General features: G+C 35.2%; 3 protein-coding genes and 1 pseudogene across 3 annotated transcripts; 3 read left to right on the forward strand and 1 right to left on the reverse strand.

Moving 5' to 3' along the window:
* The first annotated feature begins 603 nt into the window (after nucleotides 1–603).
* LOC125223793 (Rubber elongation factor protein (REF)) lies at nucleotides 604–2,067 on the forward strand. The gene is made up of 3 exons (XM_048127088.2): nucleotides 604–762; nucleotides 833–1,057; nucleotides 1,447–2,067. The coding sequence occupies exons 1-3, from the start codon at nucleotides 721–723 to the stop codon at nucleotides 1,900–1,902; spliced, it is 723 nt and encodes a 240-aa protein (XP_047983045.2). The 5' UTR covers nucleotides 604–720; the 3' UTR covers nucleotides 1,903–2,067.
* A 2,132-nt stretch (nucleotides 2,068–4,199) lies between these two features.
* Nucleotides 4,200–9,225, forward strand: LOC125218481 (F-actin-capping protein subunit alpha-like). The gene is made up of 10 exons (XM_048120155.2): nucleotides 4,200–4,367; nucleotides 4,455–4,570; nucleotides 5,281–5,370; nucleotides 6,442–6,506; nucleotides 6,659–6,820; nucleotides 7,401–7,479; nucleotides 7,588–7,665; nucleotides 8,292–8,366; nucleotides 8,441–8,476; nucleotides 8,871–9,225. Exons 1-10 carry the CDS (start codon nucleotides 4,262–4,264, stop codon nucleotides 8,979–8,981), a joined length of 918 nt encoding a protein of 305 aa, XP_047976112.1. The 5' UTR covers nucleotides 4,200–4,261; the 3' UTR covers nucleotides 8,982–9,225.
* Nucleotides 9,226–9,580: 355 nt separating this feature from the next.
* LOC125223928 (translationally-controlled tumor protein homolog) lies at nucleotides 9,581–10,989 on the reverse strand. Its single transcript, XM_048127238.2, has 4 exons — nucleotides 10,836–10,989; nucleotides 10,405–10,478; nucleotides 9,997–10,283; nucleotides 9,581–9,851 (listed from the first exon to the last, which is right to left on the reverse strand). The coding sequence occupies exons 1-4, from the start codon at nucleotides 10,861–10,863 to the stop codon at nucleotides 9,734–9,736; spliced, it is 507 nt and encodes a 168-aa protein (XP_047983195.2). The 5' UTR covers nucleotides 10,864–10,989; the 3' UTR covers nucleotides 9,581–9,733.
* An 820-nt stretch (nucleotides 10,990–11,809) lies between these two features.
* LOC125220972 (protein FAR1-RELATED SEQUENCE 5-like) lies at nucleotides 11,810–13,814 on the forward strand (annotated as a pseudogene).

The following is a 13,814-nucleotide window of genomic DNA, read 5'->3' on the forward strand; positions in this document are numbered from 1 at the left end:
TGCATATGACACATATGAAAGCCTATAAATGACTTTAAGTGTCACACCTTGACGACCTTAAATTGAAATTGTTACGAATCTATTATTTTAAAAACATTTTATTTATTGTTTAAACCTTTTAGGAATATAGTTGAAATTGCTGGCCATGAAGAGGAGAAGACAACTTTCAACCTTTACTTCTCATCCGCTCATAGCTCTTCAAATTCTTCGATAAGGATGGATCCTCAATGAGCTGGTCCAGAGGCCCTTTAGGAAGACTGTAGGGAGATGTTGGCACAAGGCCAAGCCCAATTGATTTTGCAAGCAGATTCGAATTAGATGGCTGAGAAACAAGAATGTGTGCTTGAAATCCTATTACTGAACAGAAGTCAATAATATGAAACCAATAAACTCAAAATTAATTCTTAATGGAATGAAAATAGTGAAATCTTGGTAGATGAATTTTAGTCGGCCTTAGCCTAAAATGTTTGACGTATTTGGGCCAGAGGAAATAAATGACTTAGCCCCCTCAACAAAAGGACGCCTTAACCGTCATACCACGCGTTCTAGTAATATTCTAGAAGCTACGCTTTCTTAGCCCCAAAGCAGTCAACGCTTTCTCTCTATATATAATCCCCCCTCACGCCACTCCAACTATTCACATTGCATTTTCATCTTCTTCCTTCACATTCATTTTCATCTCTCACGCTTCTGCTAACTATTTCACTCCACCAACCGATCATGGCCCAACAAGATTCCAACACCCTTCAACAACCCCTTCTCGTAAGCTATTCAATTTTTGTCAAATCCCCTCTGATTGGAAGATTCATCTTTTGATTGTTTGATTTTGAAGGAGGCCGAGGAGGAGCAGACGCTGCAGTACTTGGAGTTCGTGCAGGCCGCCTCCTTCCACGCGCTCTTGTACGCCGCCAAACTCTACGCTTACGCTAAGGAGAATTCTGGCCCCTTGAAGACCGGCGTCGACACCGTCGAGGGCACCGTTAAGACCGTCGTCGGCCCTGTTTATCACAGATACCAAGGCGTCCCTGTTGATGTTCTCAGATTCGTCGATCGGAAGGTATATTCTTCATCTTTATCTTTTTTGATCGATTGGTGTTGTGTTATAGGGTTTGTTTCTTCTAATTTGATGTCGAATTGTATTTGAATTTGTTTCTTGCAGTATAATTTAGGTCTAAGAAAAACAAAGTGCATGGATTGGGGATTTTTAATTTGCTTACATTTCAGTCACTGGATTGAGCGTTGTGTTTATATATCTCAATGCCAAATTAATTAATTGCACTCAGCGTTAATAGTTTAGTTCTTTTTTACTAATTTAGTTGTCAAAATCGTGCAAAATGAGTCTATGGCTTAGTAACTGAGGATAAGAGGTTCTCTCCTTTTGGTTGGTTTTCGATCAATAAATTCTTGGCATTGGAAGGCTAACAATTGCTGGAATTGGTTATATAGATGGATGAATCGATTTGCAAAGTGCAGAGCCGTGTGCCCCCGGCCCTGAAGCAGGTGTCGACTCAGGCGTTTGAGGCGGCCCAGAAGGCGCCTGCAGTGGCTCGATCAGTTGTTTCAGAGGTGAAGAACAGTGGAATGGTGGGAATTGCATCAGGATTGGCACAAACAGTGTATGCCAAGTATGAACCTGCTGCCAAGGATCTTTACACCAAATACGAGCCTGTGGCCGAGCAGTATGCTTCCACCACGTGGCGCTCGTTGAACCAGCTGCCGCTGTTCCCTCAGTTTGCGCAGGCTGTTGCTCCCACGGCCAGCTACTATACCAAGAAATACAATGAGGCCGTGCAGCAAGCGGCTGGTAAAGGGTGGCAGGTTGCATCGCATCTGCCGTTGGTGCCCACAGAGAAGATTGCCAAGGTTCTTAGCTCACAAGAATCGACTCTCACTGTCGAGTGATCAGGCTCTTTGTGTTATGGGTTGATATGATTTTCTTTGTTTTTTCATTGGTTTCTGTTTGTATGAAGCAAATTATGTTGTTTTAGTGGGGTTTATTAAGTTGGAATTAATACCTACTGCAATGCTGCTTTTGATTATGAATATACTTTCTGTGATTTTACTAAACAGCTACTTTTTGCAATCAACTTGTCCAATTTGTGAGTTCTCATTTTCCTCTCTTTTGTCATTGGCAATATAGTTTGTTATATGTTTGTTGTTCAGCTAGCAATTGTTTTGTTAGTTTGGAAAACTATGTGATCAGCCAAAAGCGGCATAGTCCATTCACTCCACGACACCCATAATTCACATATTCATATCATCTTAGAGCTTTGGAATCAATAAGCAAAGCAAGACAGATTTCAAGAAGAGTATATAATACAAATGGTTCATGGATAATTGTATAGTTATAAAAGATATTTCTCTTAATTTTCTTTTGTTAGATGTGAATTCCTTATCTATATCAATGAAATATATTAATTGACATAAATTATCTAAGAATGATAATGAGAGTAAAAAATGTATAAATATATTGAGTAATTGAGAAAAATATTGAATATATGAAAACGCAATTTATGGGAGTCGAACTCGGGTGTACGGCTAAGACCTAGCTGTTTCCTACTGCTGCGCCAAAGCACATTTTTAGAAATTGTTTATATAAATATGAACAATATTTAGGGGTACAGTTATACTCTCTTGTTCTACATTGGCTCCACCAGTGCAAGTAACAATGATGTTTGAGATTAAGCGTGTGATTGATACCCTTGGAATACATTAACAAGATTATTGAGCTTAAACGTGTTTCAAGCTATTTGTGTTTACATAAAGAAGAGTTGTGAGTGTTTGTTAGCAAAAAAAAAACTCCATTTAGATGTGGACTTTGATGTGTTTGGTAAAGCCTATACAATTGTGAAAATGAGTGTTGTTTTCCTATATTGGCCCTCAACTGAAAAAAATGCAGCAAATGCAACAAGCTTGATACAATTACAAATTATGAGAAGTGACTATATTGGCCCTCATAATCTTATAACCAATAACATGCTTTTGGCAAAGATCTACAAATTTTTGAAGGAAAGGAGGAGATGGGAAATGATGAAGAAGATGTAACTAAAGAAGAAATGGAGAAGTAAGAAAGATGACATGATTTTAAATGGGGAGAGAAAGTGTATGTCAATTTGAAAAATTAATACCCGCAACAAATGTCAAATTTGCATCAAAATCTGGAGTGTGACTATAAAAATGTCTTATATCTCTCTCATCACAAATAGACTAAAATAGCATGCAAGGATTTGAAGGTATTTTGGACAAAGAAAGAGTTTAAAAATCATTTCAACTATATTAAATCAAATTTAGTAATGTGTAAGATATTTGTTAAAGAATGAGGTCGCCTTTAATATTATGACAAAGTTATAAGTTAAAAAATGTAGCCCACTCAATTAAATTTAAAACAATAATGGTATCAGTCTTATTGATTAATTAACTAGCAATAAAAAAAAAATCAACCTTAGCCTTGTCTAACTAAATAATATTCAATTAATTTAAATTTGACTAATGGGAATAGAAAAAATTTAAATAAAAGAAATAAAACTAAAACTAATGGGATATATAAATATACTAAATTTTAATATGTATAAAATTATTATATCAATCAATTGTGAATTTCTTTTTATTATTGTGATATACTAGTATTAAAAAAGAAAAGAGATAATTCATCAAAATATTAGAAAAGGTTTTGCATTAAAAAATTTGATGAATAATTGTAGTGGTCATTTTTAAGAATCAAACTAATGATATATTTTTAATATAAAATATAAGTAGATGCAAATAAGTAATGGAGAGATATTATTGTGTATATAATATTCTGTGGCCCAGAACCGAAGCATTACTGTTGGAGTATTTTTCATTCGGTCCAAAGCATTATCATTTAGCGTGGCATAAATATATTCCAATAATTTCAACACAAATGCGATTTCTGTGAGCTGTGTCTATAAATAATTAAATATTGATAAGGTTTAGAACACCTTAATTATTGTCCTAATTCAGTAATGCTTTAATTTTGACCAAGAAAAGAAGGCATAAAGCATTTCATTTTTCTAATAATTAGTTACCAATAATATTACAAGTATTCATTTGAATTTAATAACAAATTTAGAAGATTAACAAGAAGTAAATGATTATGTATAGCATCATTTCATTTTTGCATCCTAATAGTAATTAGTGTAGTAATTACCTAACCATTGATTATTTGCATACATAATTCCATTGCTGATTTGATTTGAAGGGAGAAATTACAAAATTCCAAAACCCTTTTGGGATCTCAGAAATGTCAGACGAGGAAGAAACGCAGCCCACTGATGACCAGAAAATCGAAATAGCCAAATGGTTTCTCCTCAATGCTCCCGCCGGCGAAATCCAATACATCGCCAAAGGTAATCTCAGATCAATGCTCATGCATGTCTATATACGAATAACTATCCTACTTTTTGACCAATTCCGAATTCAATTATACTGCGCAGATATGAAGGCGGTTTTGCAGGATGAGACGCTGTACACCACGGCCGCCGCAGTGGCATTTCCTCTTTACAACAAATCTCACATGATCTGCCTCGATTTTCCTGATAGAAGCGGTGAGGTAACGCCCATTGTGCGATCAATTTGCCCTAATTATGTTGTCTCTCTATATTTTCTGAGCCTAGTTCTTTTACTTCTCTCATTATGCTCAGTTGGATATATTTTCCGGGATTTTATTTTGAATCAATGCATATCTGCTCTTCATAAATGGCGAGGGTTTGATATGAATTAAGCGCAGACTATATGAATAGGTAGAAAATTGACTTCAGTGAATCCATAAAGAGTTTTGGAAGATTTAAGACATTACCTAAATTTCCCTCCACATAGTACTTTTTAGAATGAAGAATGATCATTTTCCATCTCATTGCTACAAGATTTGTTCCTTTCCGCTGTATAATTTGCACAGAACTAGAATGGACATGTGTTTTAATAGCTATTATTGCATGTTAAGAAGTTTTACATCTGTGCTGCAGTAGCACACAATGCTAAATTTGTAATCTTAAAATTGCTTTAGCTTTGTGGTTCGTGGTGTTAAATGTTTGGAAACAGGGGCAGTTTGCACAGACAAGGTTCTCTAGCTTTTAAACAGCTTTATGAGGAAACTTGAATCCTATTATATATAAACGGACATCATGTCAGATACACTTGAAACTAGGATTGAAATCTTCGTGCGCGCTCTTTTTCCCTTGTCTGAGTAGGCTCTATGGCTGATATAGAATTTTCTTTTCTGTTTTCACATGTTTGTACTTTCTTTATCTTTGATGTTATCAGGTTATGGTTACACCATTTAGTGAGATTGGCGAGAACGAGTATCTTGATCCTAGGACTGCTCAAGTTGCAGTTGTTGACCATGTGAATCAGGTAGGTATCTTCAGTTGATTGCATGAGTATTGAGTCATGCATTTGGAGGACTTAATCTTATTGTGTACATGTTAGGTTTTTCTGTCACTTTAATACTTTAGTATGGACTTTATTTTATGACAAATGTTATAATATATACTCCCTATTTATTGTAAGGTTGCAGTACATGTAACATATTCAGCAACATAGTAAAGAAAATTAATATTGGCTAAATACTTCCATCAAATTAAATGGTTGTATGAGATCATCTATTCAACTTCAAATGTAGTTTAGCTTTATTGGTCTTCTAGATTAAAAAAAACCCTCAAGCAGTGGTACCAAAAACTGCTCAGTCCTGTTGCTAGATGGCTTACAGCAGAAAAGTGGAACTTAAAACTGTTCAATTAAAGTTCTTAAGCTCAACTCCATAAGTTTTGTCAAGTAGATGACCTGTTTTTTCTCAAATGGATGATTTGTTTTGCTGTTGTGGAGATGCATGCAATATGCGAAATTGCTAATACTCGTGAGTCCAACTAAAAGCTCCTAATGAATGTATTTCACTGATATTGATACACTTGGAAGAGGAGATAAAATGGTTTACAATGCTGAATGATGGAACTTGGATGTGGTGGGGCAGTAGTTAGAAATATTGAGAAGAGTTGGCAGTGGTGGTTATTTGGATAGTGGAGGAGTGTGTTAGTGCAGTAATAATGATGATGATGATGTACAATTTGGCAGAGAATCAGAATGAACTCCTACTTTGATTTTATTATTGTCCATTGTGCTACATAATACATCTAGGTAAGATAGGTTTTATGGATTATGTGCGTATCTTCTATTTATGTGAATGATGCTAAGAAAGCATTGAGAACCAAACTTGACCCTGTACTAGTGTGTTCTATTCGCATATTTAATAGTCACTTATAATTTTTTCTACCGAGCCTTTGTTTTGGGGAACTAGTGTTAGAAGGACCATTGTTTCTATAACTGAACTTAACTCAGCAAAGCATAAAGCATACTAATGTCTTTGGTGTACATGAGTTCCATCAGAACTTTTTCTGTTTTCATTTTACAGTATTCTGTGTTAATCAGGTCTGTAGACGTGCTCGGCCTGCAAATGATGAAGAACTTCCAACACCATATATTGAGGAATATCGGTATGCTCCGTGTTTTCCTGTTTTTAAATTTAGTCTAGTACAGAAATGAAAAGGCTGTTGTGTTGCTCTCAGTAAACTAGCAGCTGGCAAAATACTTAATATTTTATGGCGTCATTCCCAAGAGCCTGGTTTTACTGATGTTCTTTCTGCAGGTATGCCTTGGATATAGAAGTTACTAAGTATGTAAGTGAAGCATACCCAAAAGGAATCTGTTCAGTTTATTGTGTTAATGGGAAAGATGTGGAAGAACCAGGCATGGATTTTGATCTTGTTGTGGTAATTTCTGCTGCTAGACTCAGCCCTCAGAATTTCTGGTAAGTTCTGTTATTCGTACTGCAATGTACTCACATATGATACATTCCTATCTGCCTTGGTCAATCATCATGATGAGTGGAGATAGTCTGCGACTCTGCGTAATTCCATATACTATATACGTATATACATCTACTAGTCGAAGGAAGATATCTGGAGATGTATATTCTGAATCATGTTCTGGCAATTAATTTTAAGCTCTAATCTTATCTGGGCAAGCGTGACGACTTTTGAAAATGAAAAGGCTTGATCTACCCACTGGAACTAATTCACAAAGTAACTGAACAAATTTATAACAGACTTCTAAATTTGCGCGCGGGGGGGGGGGGATCTTGAAAATATAAAACACGAAAAAAATCTAAATAGGGAGAGTATGACTATATTGGTACATGAGTGATCGGGAGAAAAAGCTTATTAATTGAATCGAAATTCGGCATGTGTGCTTGTTTGTTTGTTTGATATTGTATTTATAGTATCGAATGACCGGAGATTCTGTTGAAAAGTCATCCTACAGAGATACAATCTTTATAATTCTTGCTTGTCTAGTTGTCTTTCTTCTTACACTTTCATTAATTTGTCTAGCAATGGAAGTTGGCGGTCGATATGGAATGTGGAATTCAAGGATGAGGCACAATTTGTGGAAGTTAGAGGTACACTTCAGGTAGTCTTCAATTTATGATATGAGATTATGTAGGTTGGCGCCCACTACTTTTGCATCAAAGGGAATATACAGAAGTATAGAGAAACATGAATTTTGTATTTTATGTAGGTTGGCGCCCACTACTTTGAGGAGGGGAATGTCCAGTTAGATGCAAAGCATGAGTGCAAAGATTCCACTATGTTAATGGTAATGCTTGAAATAGAGTATGTAGTGTATTCTTTGTTCATGTGTGGTTGGTTCATGTTACTGGCAGCTTAGACTGGACATGGTGACATACAGTTTGGTCCATTTTTGGAATCTTAGTTATGTTCGCTTTGACAATGGTCTATGGACAAGTCTGGTCTATTTAACAATTAAGTAATTGATATATATTTACTCTGTGGCAGATATGGTCTAGCTGTACGCACTTCTAGTTTAAGAATTTATGCACTCATTAAATCAAGAATTTGGATTTTATAAATTCTCTCTTTCTTTTTGTTGTGACATTCTGTCCACCTTTTTATGAAATCAACATTGATCTTTTTGCTGATTCAATTCAAGGATACCCACATTTATTGATATTATCTGTGGTTTTTAACAAAACATCGATGAGATTTTTCTGTGACACATTCTTGATAGAGATACAAATTTTAGTCAGGGTTTAATCTGTGGCTGTCTGTTTGCAGTCTCTTTATGACTCCAAATCAGGAGAACATTTTTGAGAATGTCGATACTAAATTTGTTAGCTGCAGATTAGGAGGAAAAGCCATGATGTTAAAGAGATAAGTTAGCAGAATATAACAGAATGTTGATTATATTTGTTGATTTCTCAGTCACCTGAAGACTCTGCACATTCTGTGACCGCCATTATACGCCACCACGAGACGGAGTATCTAAATTCCCTTCAGGTTTCTCATTCTTTCCTTGTGTCTAGTATCTTTGTTTTCCAATTTTTTTTTTACTAAATATACTGTATTGGCAGACATCCTATTCAAAATTGCCTGATGCCACCTTCAAGGTACTCTCTTGGATATCTTTGTAATAGTTAGCCTCTGAGCCATTCCTATTATTGATAAATATGAATTGAAGTTTTATAATTTGTCCTTCCATGAACCAATTTTTTTTTTTGTTTTTGTAAGCATGCTTCCTGAAGTAAACTTATAGCTTGTGATAAACTCATGCTCTGCTCTCATAATTTCCATTTTTAACATGTTTTAATTGTTGGGTATCTGCTTATTAGATGTTCTAGGTACACATTTATTTTTCTTGCATATTGACTGTCAAATAATGCATCTCAACCAGTCGATTTAGTATCATACTATTTGAATCCCTAGTCAAACCATTATTATTTCTGAGAAAGATCTGTGGGTTCTGATAAAGTCGAGATACTCTTTTGCTTTTCTGCATTGTAGGACCTTCGGAGGAAGCTTCCTGTTACGCGGACCTTATTCCCATGGCATAATGCTGCACAGTTCAGCCTCAGAAGAGATATCCAAAAGAGCTTGGGACTGGAAAAGAAGTAAATGATTCTTCTTCAAGGTTGATTGTTGTATACTGTAGTATTTCCACATTCACCCCCTACATACAACGATGATTTTGTTTTTGTTTCTGTGTTGTATCATGTGCTTCCCCACTCTTGATCTCTCATTTTCGTCAGGGGCACCGGTTTATATGCCAATTGGCTTGAAATTTTATGAAAACGTATGATGTATGTATACCTTAGGGATGTAAAGTATTCATATACTGAAAGAACTAATTTGTTTCCCATTGACCTTAGCTGCATTTTGGTGGAATGATTGACAATGCAACCAACCATATTTTGGATGTTGCATTAACCTAGTTTTAGTAGTTAGCATAGCCTAGAAGTCAGGATGGGAAAAAAAGTTACACTCCATATCAGTTTAGTAGTATAGATTTATAAGAGTACTATGTTATATTGGTTGGTGGTAATGAATCATTTAGTTATGGTTATAATATACGTTTGCTATATATATACCATTTGATTGTAGTGGTTTTGTCACTTTGTGGCAACAAATAATTTTATTTGCTGCAGATAACTTCAAAAGCACTTTGCCATGGCTTCGAAAAGAGAAACAGAAATATGCAAAAGTAGATAGTGCGGTGCACGACACAAGATATAGCTAAAGCTAATATTGAACTTTGATGATCAACTAAAACAACACAACTCAAAAATTCAAACAAAAAATAACATCAAAACTTGACAATTAAATTAAAACTAATGTTAACTATAACCATAAGTTGAATCTCTGTTTGATCAGCACTTGACCTCCTTCAAGCCATGAGCCAGATATAGAAAAGTTGGATCAGTCGCTCCTTCCTTGTAGTATGCAAACACCATCGTCCCGTCATCATGCATGCTCTCCCCAACAAAGCTGTAATATCACCCCAAACACCGCATCATCAGACAAAAGATTAATTACGTCTATATTTACGTGTTCACTAATGAAAGAACAATATTACAAAACAAAGTCACACACATTGCAGAACTGAGCATCTGAAAAAATTGAATCTACTTACTATTGGAAGTCCTTGAGCTTTGAGACAAGGTATTTAGTAGCTCCTTCGATGCCTTTCTTGAACTGATCTTGCTTCTCAGGTTGAAGCTTGGGAGTCAAGTTCTTGATATATTTCTTGACATATGCTATCAACTGTTTCTTGTCGAAAGGAGGCTGCTCCTGAAGCCTGAAAGTGTCCACAACATCGACAACCTTGACAGCTTGATCGTCAACACCTTCTTCGTCATCAGCGCCTTCAGCAGAGGGGTTGGCCCCAATATCCACACTAACTGCCCCTTGAACAACCCACTGCAGATACAAAACCAACTTCAGTTAGATTTGTCACACCAAAAAACTAATAATTAGTATTAACCAAAACACATGCACAAACCGCATATATAGCTTTTTTAATGTAGATGAATGATCATACCTTGCCTTCTACTTCCCACAGCATTCCATTCTCAATTTCCTTGTATGGGAATGAGTCAGAGAGAAGCTCATCACCTACAATATAATGTTAAGCAGATTTAGGTATCAGATCAAGAATCAACTTCCATTGCCTAGGAAACCATTCAAACTAGATTAGTTTCTCAAACATCACATGAAACTTATGGAAAAACATGATCTTCAAACAAATTCAAACTTAAAACACAAAGCTTTTGAGTACAAGTTTCCACAAAAGAAAATCAGCCACACAAAATAACCAAAATTCAAGTTTCAAACTAAACAAGAAAAAAAAAGGTTCAATCTGGAGACAAACGAAGTCCTTCATTAAAGCTAAGTACGCTCAATTAATGAATAAAAGCCAAAGTGGAAATCCAACGTTGATGCAATCTATTTAGGAGATGACAAGAAAAATACCTGAGAGAAGATCCTGATATACCAACATGATTAGTGCCTCTTAGAATCTTAACTAAGTTTCGAAATTTCTGTAAGGGAAACGAGAGATGTTAAGGTAGTAGACAAGTATGAATTGATGAGGTAACAATGGTTGGGGTCGCCAGATTTTATAGCAGAGAAGTTAACCGTATCCGACTTGGTTTTGTAATGCTGACTTAATTTGACCTCATTACTTTTATACGGAATTTACTTAATTTATTACGATTTCCTTCTCTCTTTTTTTTCTAATCTAATTTATAATTTTTTCCTTATAAAGGTATGTCAAAATCGGAGGGGATCAGCTAATGCATAAGCTAATCCACCACATAATACATTAATGAGAAATAGACATGTGGAATCTATTTGTAAAATTAAATAAAAGACTAAAAGTATAAATTCTCATAATGCATCTTATGCTACACCAATATTAATTAGACACATGGACAATCTTTAATATTGACTAAAGAGGATTAAAATTAAAACATAACCTTTGCATACTGTATAGATTTCACCTATTAGGGAATCCCTTTCATCTCTCCGCTCAAGAACCAAATTTTTAATCTGCCGCTGCAATCTATCGCTGCTTTATGTCAACATCAAAAGGTAATCACTTTCAACTAATGTTTATCACTTTGAATAAAACAATTTTAGACTAGTTCTTTTGTCTCAATATATGGATTTTGCTAAAAATCTTTGAAGCTAATTTATAAAACTATTACAGGGGAGCAACTCATAAAATATAGTATAATACATAGTACAGTAATTATTTACATATATTTGAGTTGTAACGGGATTGGATTATTAGCACATGCCTTCATTGATGACATAACAAAATAAAATTAGAGATATATTTATGTTGTCTAGCTTTTAACGTTATAATGGAACTACTATCTCAAAGAAATTGATATGGAGTAAAAGAAATAGCTATTGAATATACGATTTTTTCTTTTGCAGATATGGATGACAATGTATTAGAAGACCATATTCCTAAAATAGAAGTTTGAAACAGAAGTCGAGGCATATGATTTCTATACGGAAATATGCTAAGGTAACAGGTTTTGGAACTCGAAAACTATCTGCTCACAGAGATTGAATTGCTGGCAACATCTTGGGCATTAGTTTCTGTTGTTGTAGGGAAGGTTTTAGGGCAAAAAACAATAGATGTGTTACGATTAAGAATCCTCGTCCTGAAATTAGGTGTGGATGTAAGGCTTTGATTAAAATCAATTGTAGGTACAGTGGAAAGTTTCGGATTGTCAAGTTTGTCGAGGAACACAACCATGATTTTGTGTGATCCGGAAAAATCTTACATGTTTAGATGTTTTAGACAAATTTCTAATATTCAGCAAACACAAGTTGATGTTGTTCAAAGTTGTGGGTTGGCTCCAAAGAAAATAATAAATGTAATGGCAAAGGAAGCGGGCAGAATACAACATCTTGGTTTTACTCATATTGATTTGAAGAACTATTTGAGAATTAAGAGGACTTTGGAGATTAAACAAGGAGATAGTGGAGGTGTTTTACAATATTTACAAAGCATGATAAGTGAAGATCCACATTTTTACTATGCTATTCAATTAGATGTGGAAGATCTAATTACCAATATGTTTTGGACCGATGGTAGAATGATACAAGATTTTGGTCATTTTGGTGATGTTGTTTGCTTCGATACTACATACAGAAGACATTGAGATGGCAGACCAATAGCTTTGTTCGTCGGTGTAAATCATCATAAACAAGCAATTGTGTTTGGTGCAGCATCATTGTACGACGAAACAATTGAAACCTTTGAATGGTTGTTTGATGTATTTGAAGATGCTATGATGGGAAAAAGACCAAAAACCATTTTAACGGATCAAGATCAAGCAATGAGCGCTGATTTAGCTTCCAAGTGGCCATCGACTTACCATCCCTTGTGTGTTTGGCACATTTTCCAAAATGCAGCAATTCATCTTTCCAATGTTTTTGCGAGTTTCAAGAACACCTTTGCAGCTTATTTTAGTCGTTGTGTGTACGACTTCGAAGAAGAATCAGAATTCCTTGATGCATGGAATGAAATGTTGGAGAAATACAACCTGCAAGATAATCAATGGTTGAAGAGAATGTTTTCTCTAAGAGAAAATTGGGCATTGGTTTATGGAAGAAACACATTTTGCGTTGATATGGTTTCTACTCAACGAAGTGAGTGCATGAATGTTGTTGGGAAGCATTATGTAAATTACAAAAACAATATTGTCGAGGTGTTCCATCATTTTCAAATGTTGATAGATGATCGCCGTGAGAAAGAGTCGGCAGAAGATTTCAAGAATGCTCAAAGTTCTCCTATTATGACATTTCCATTAGAAATATTGAAGCATGCGGTTGCCGTATATATACATAAGATATTTGCATTGTTTAGTGAGGAGTTAAGGAAGGCAATTGAAAGCAAGAGTGAAGGTGGGAGTCAACTTGAAACTTCTGATATATAAGGTCAGACCATTTAATCGGGCTAATGAACATATAGTCACATAAGATTCCATTGAAGGTTCCATTTTTTGCAGCTGAAAGAAGTTTGAATTCTCAAGTATTTTATGCTTACATAGTCTAAGAATCTTAACATTTATGAATGTTGTTCAAATACACGATAAATATATCTTAAAGCGATGGACCAAACATGTAAAGGATGGAACATCAAGAGTTTGTGATGTAGGAGTTGTCACTGTTTATGAAAAAATAAGAAAGAAGCAGTGGTATAAAGAGTTGTGTAACTCTTTCATGCATGAGGCAATAAAAGCAGCTGAGAGTGAAGATAGTTATACTGCAGCTTTAGATTGTCTCTTGAAAATGGAAAACAATGTGGATGGAATGATAGGAAAGGCAAATAATGTAACAATTGAGGCAAAGGACGGAGATGTTGCAGTTGATGATGAAACCAATGAAAATCAAATTAAAGGCTTGAAACCTAAAGGGAGAGTTACATAA

This window comes from Salvia hispanica, chromosome 1 (genome assembly GCF_029641045.1).
Source record: "Salvia hispanica isolate PSC_SH4W2 chromosome 1, Shi_PSC_v1, whole genome shotgun sequence".
In the NCBI taxonomy this organism is placed as follows: domain Eukaryota; kingdom Viridiplantae; phylum Streptophyta; class Magnoliopsida; order Lamiales; family Lamiaceae; genus Salvia; species Salvia hispanica.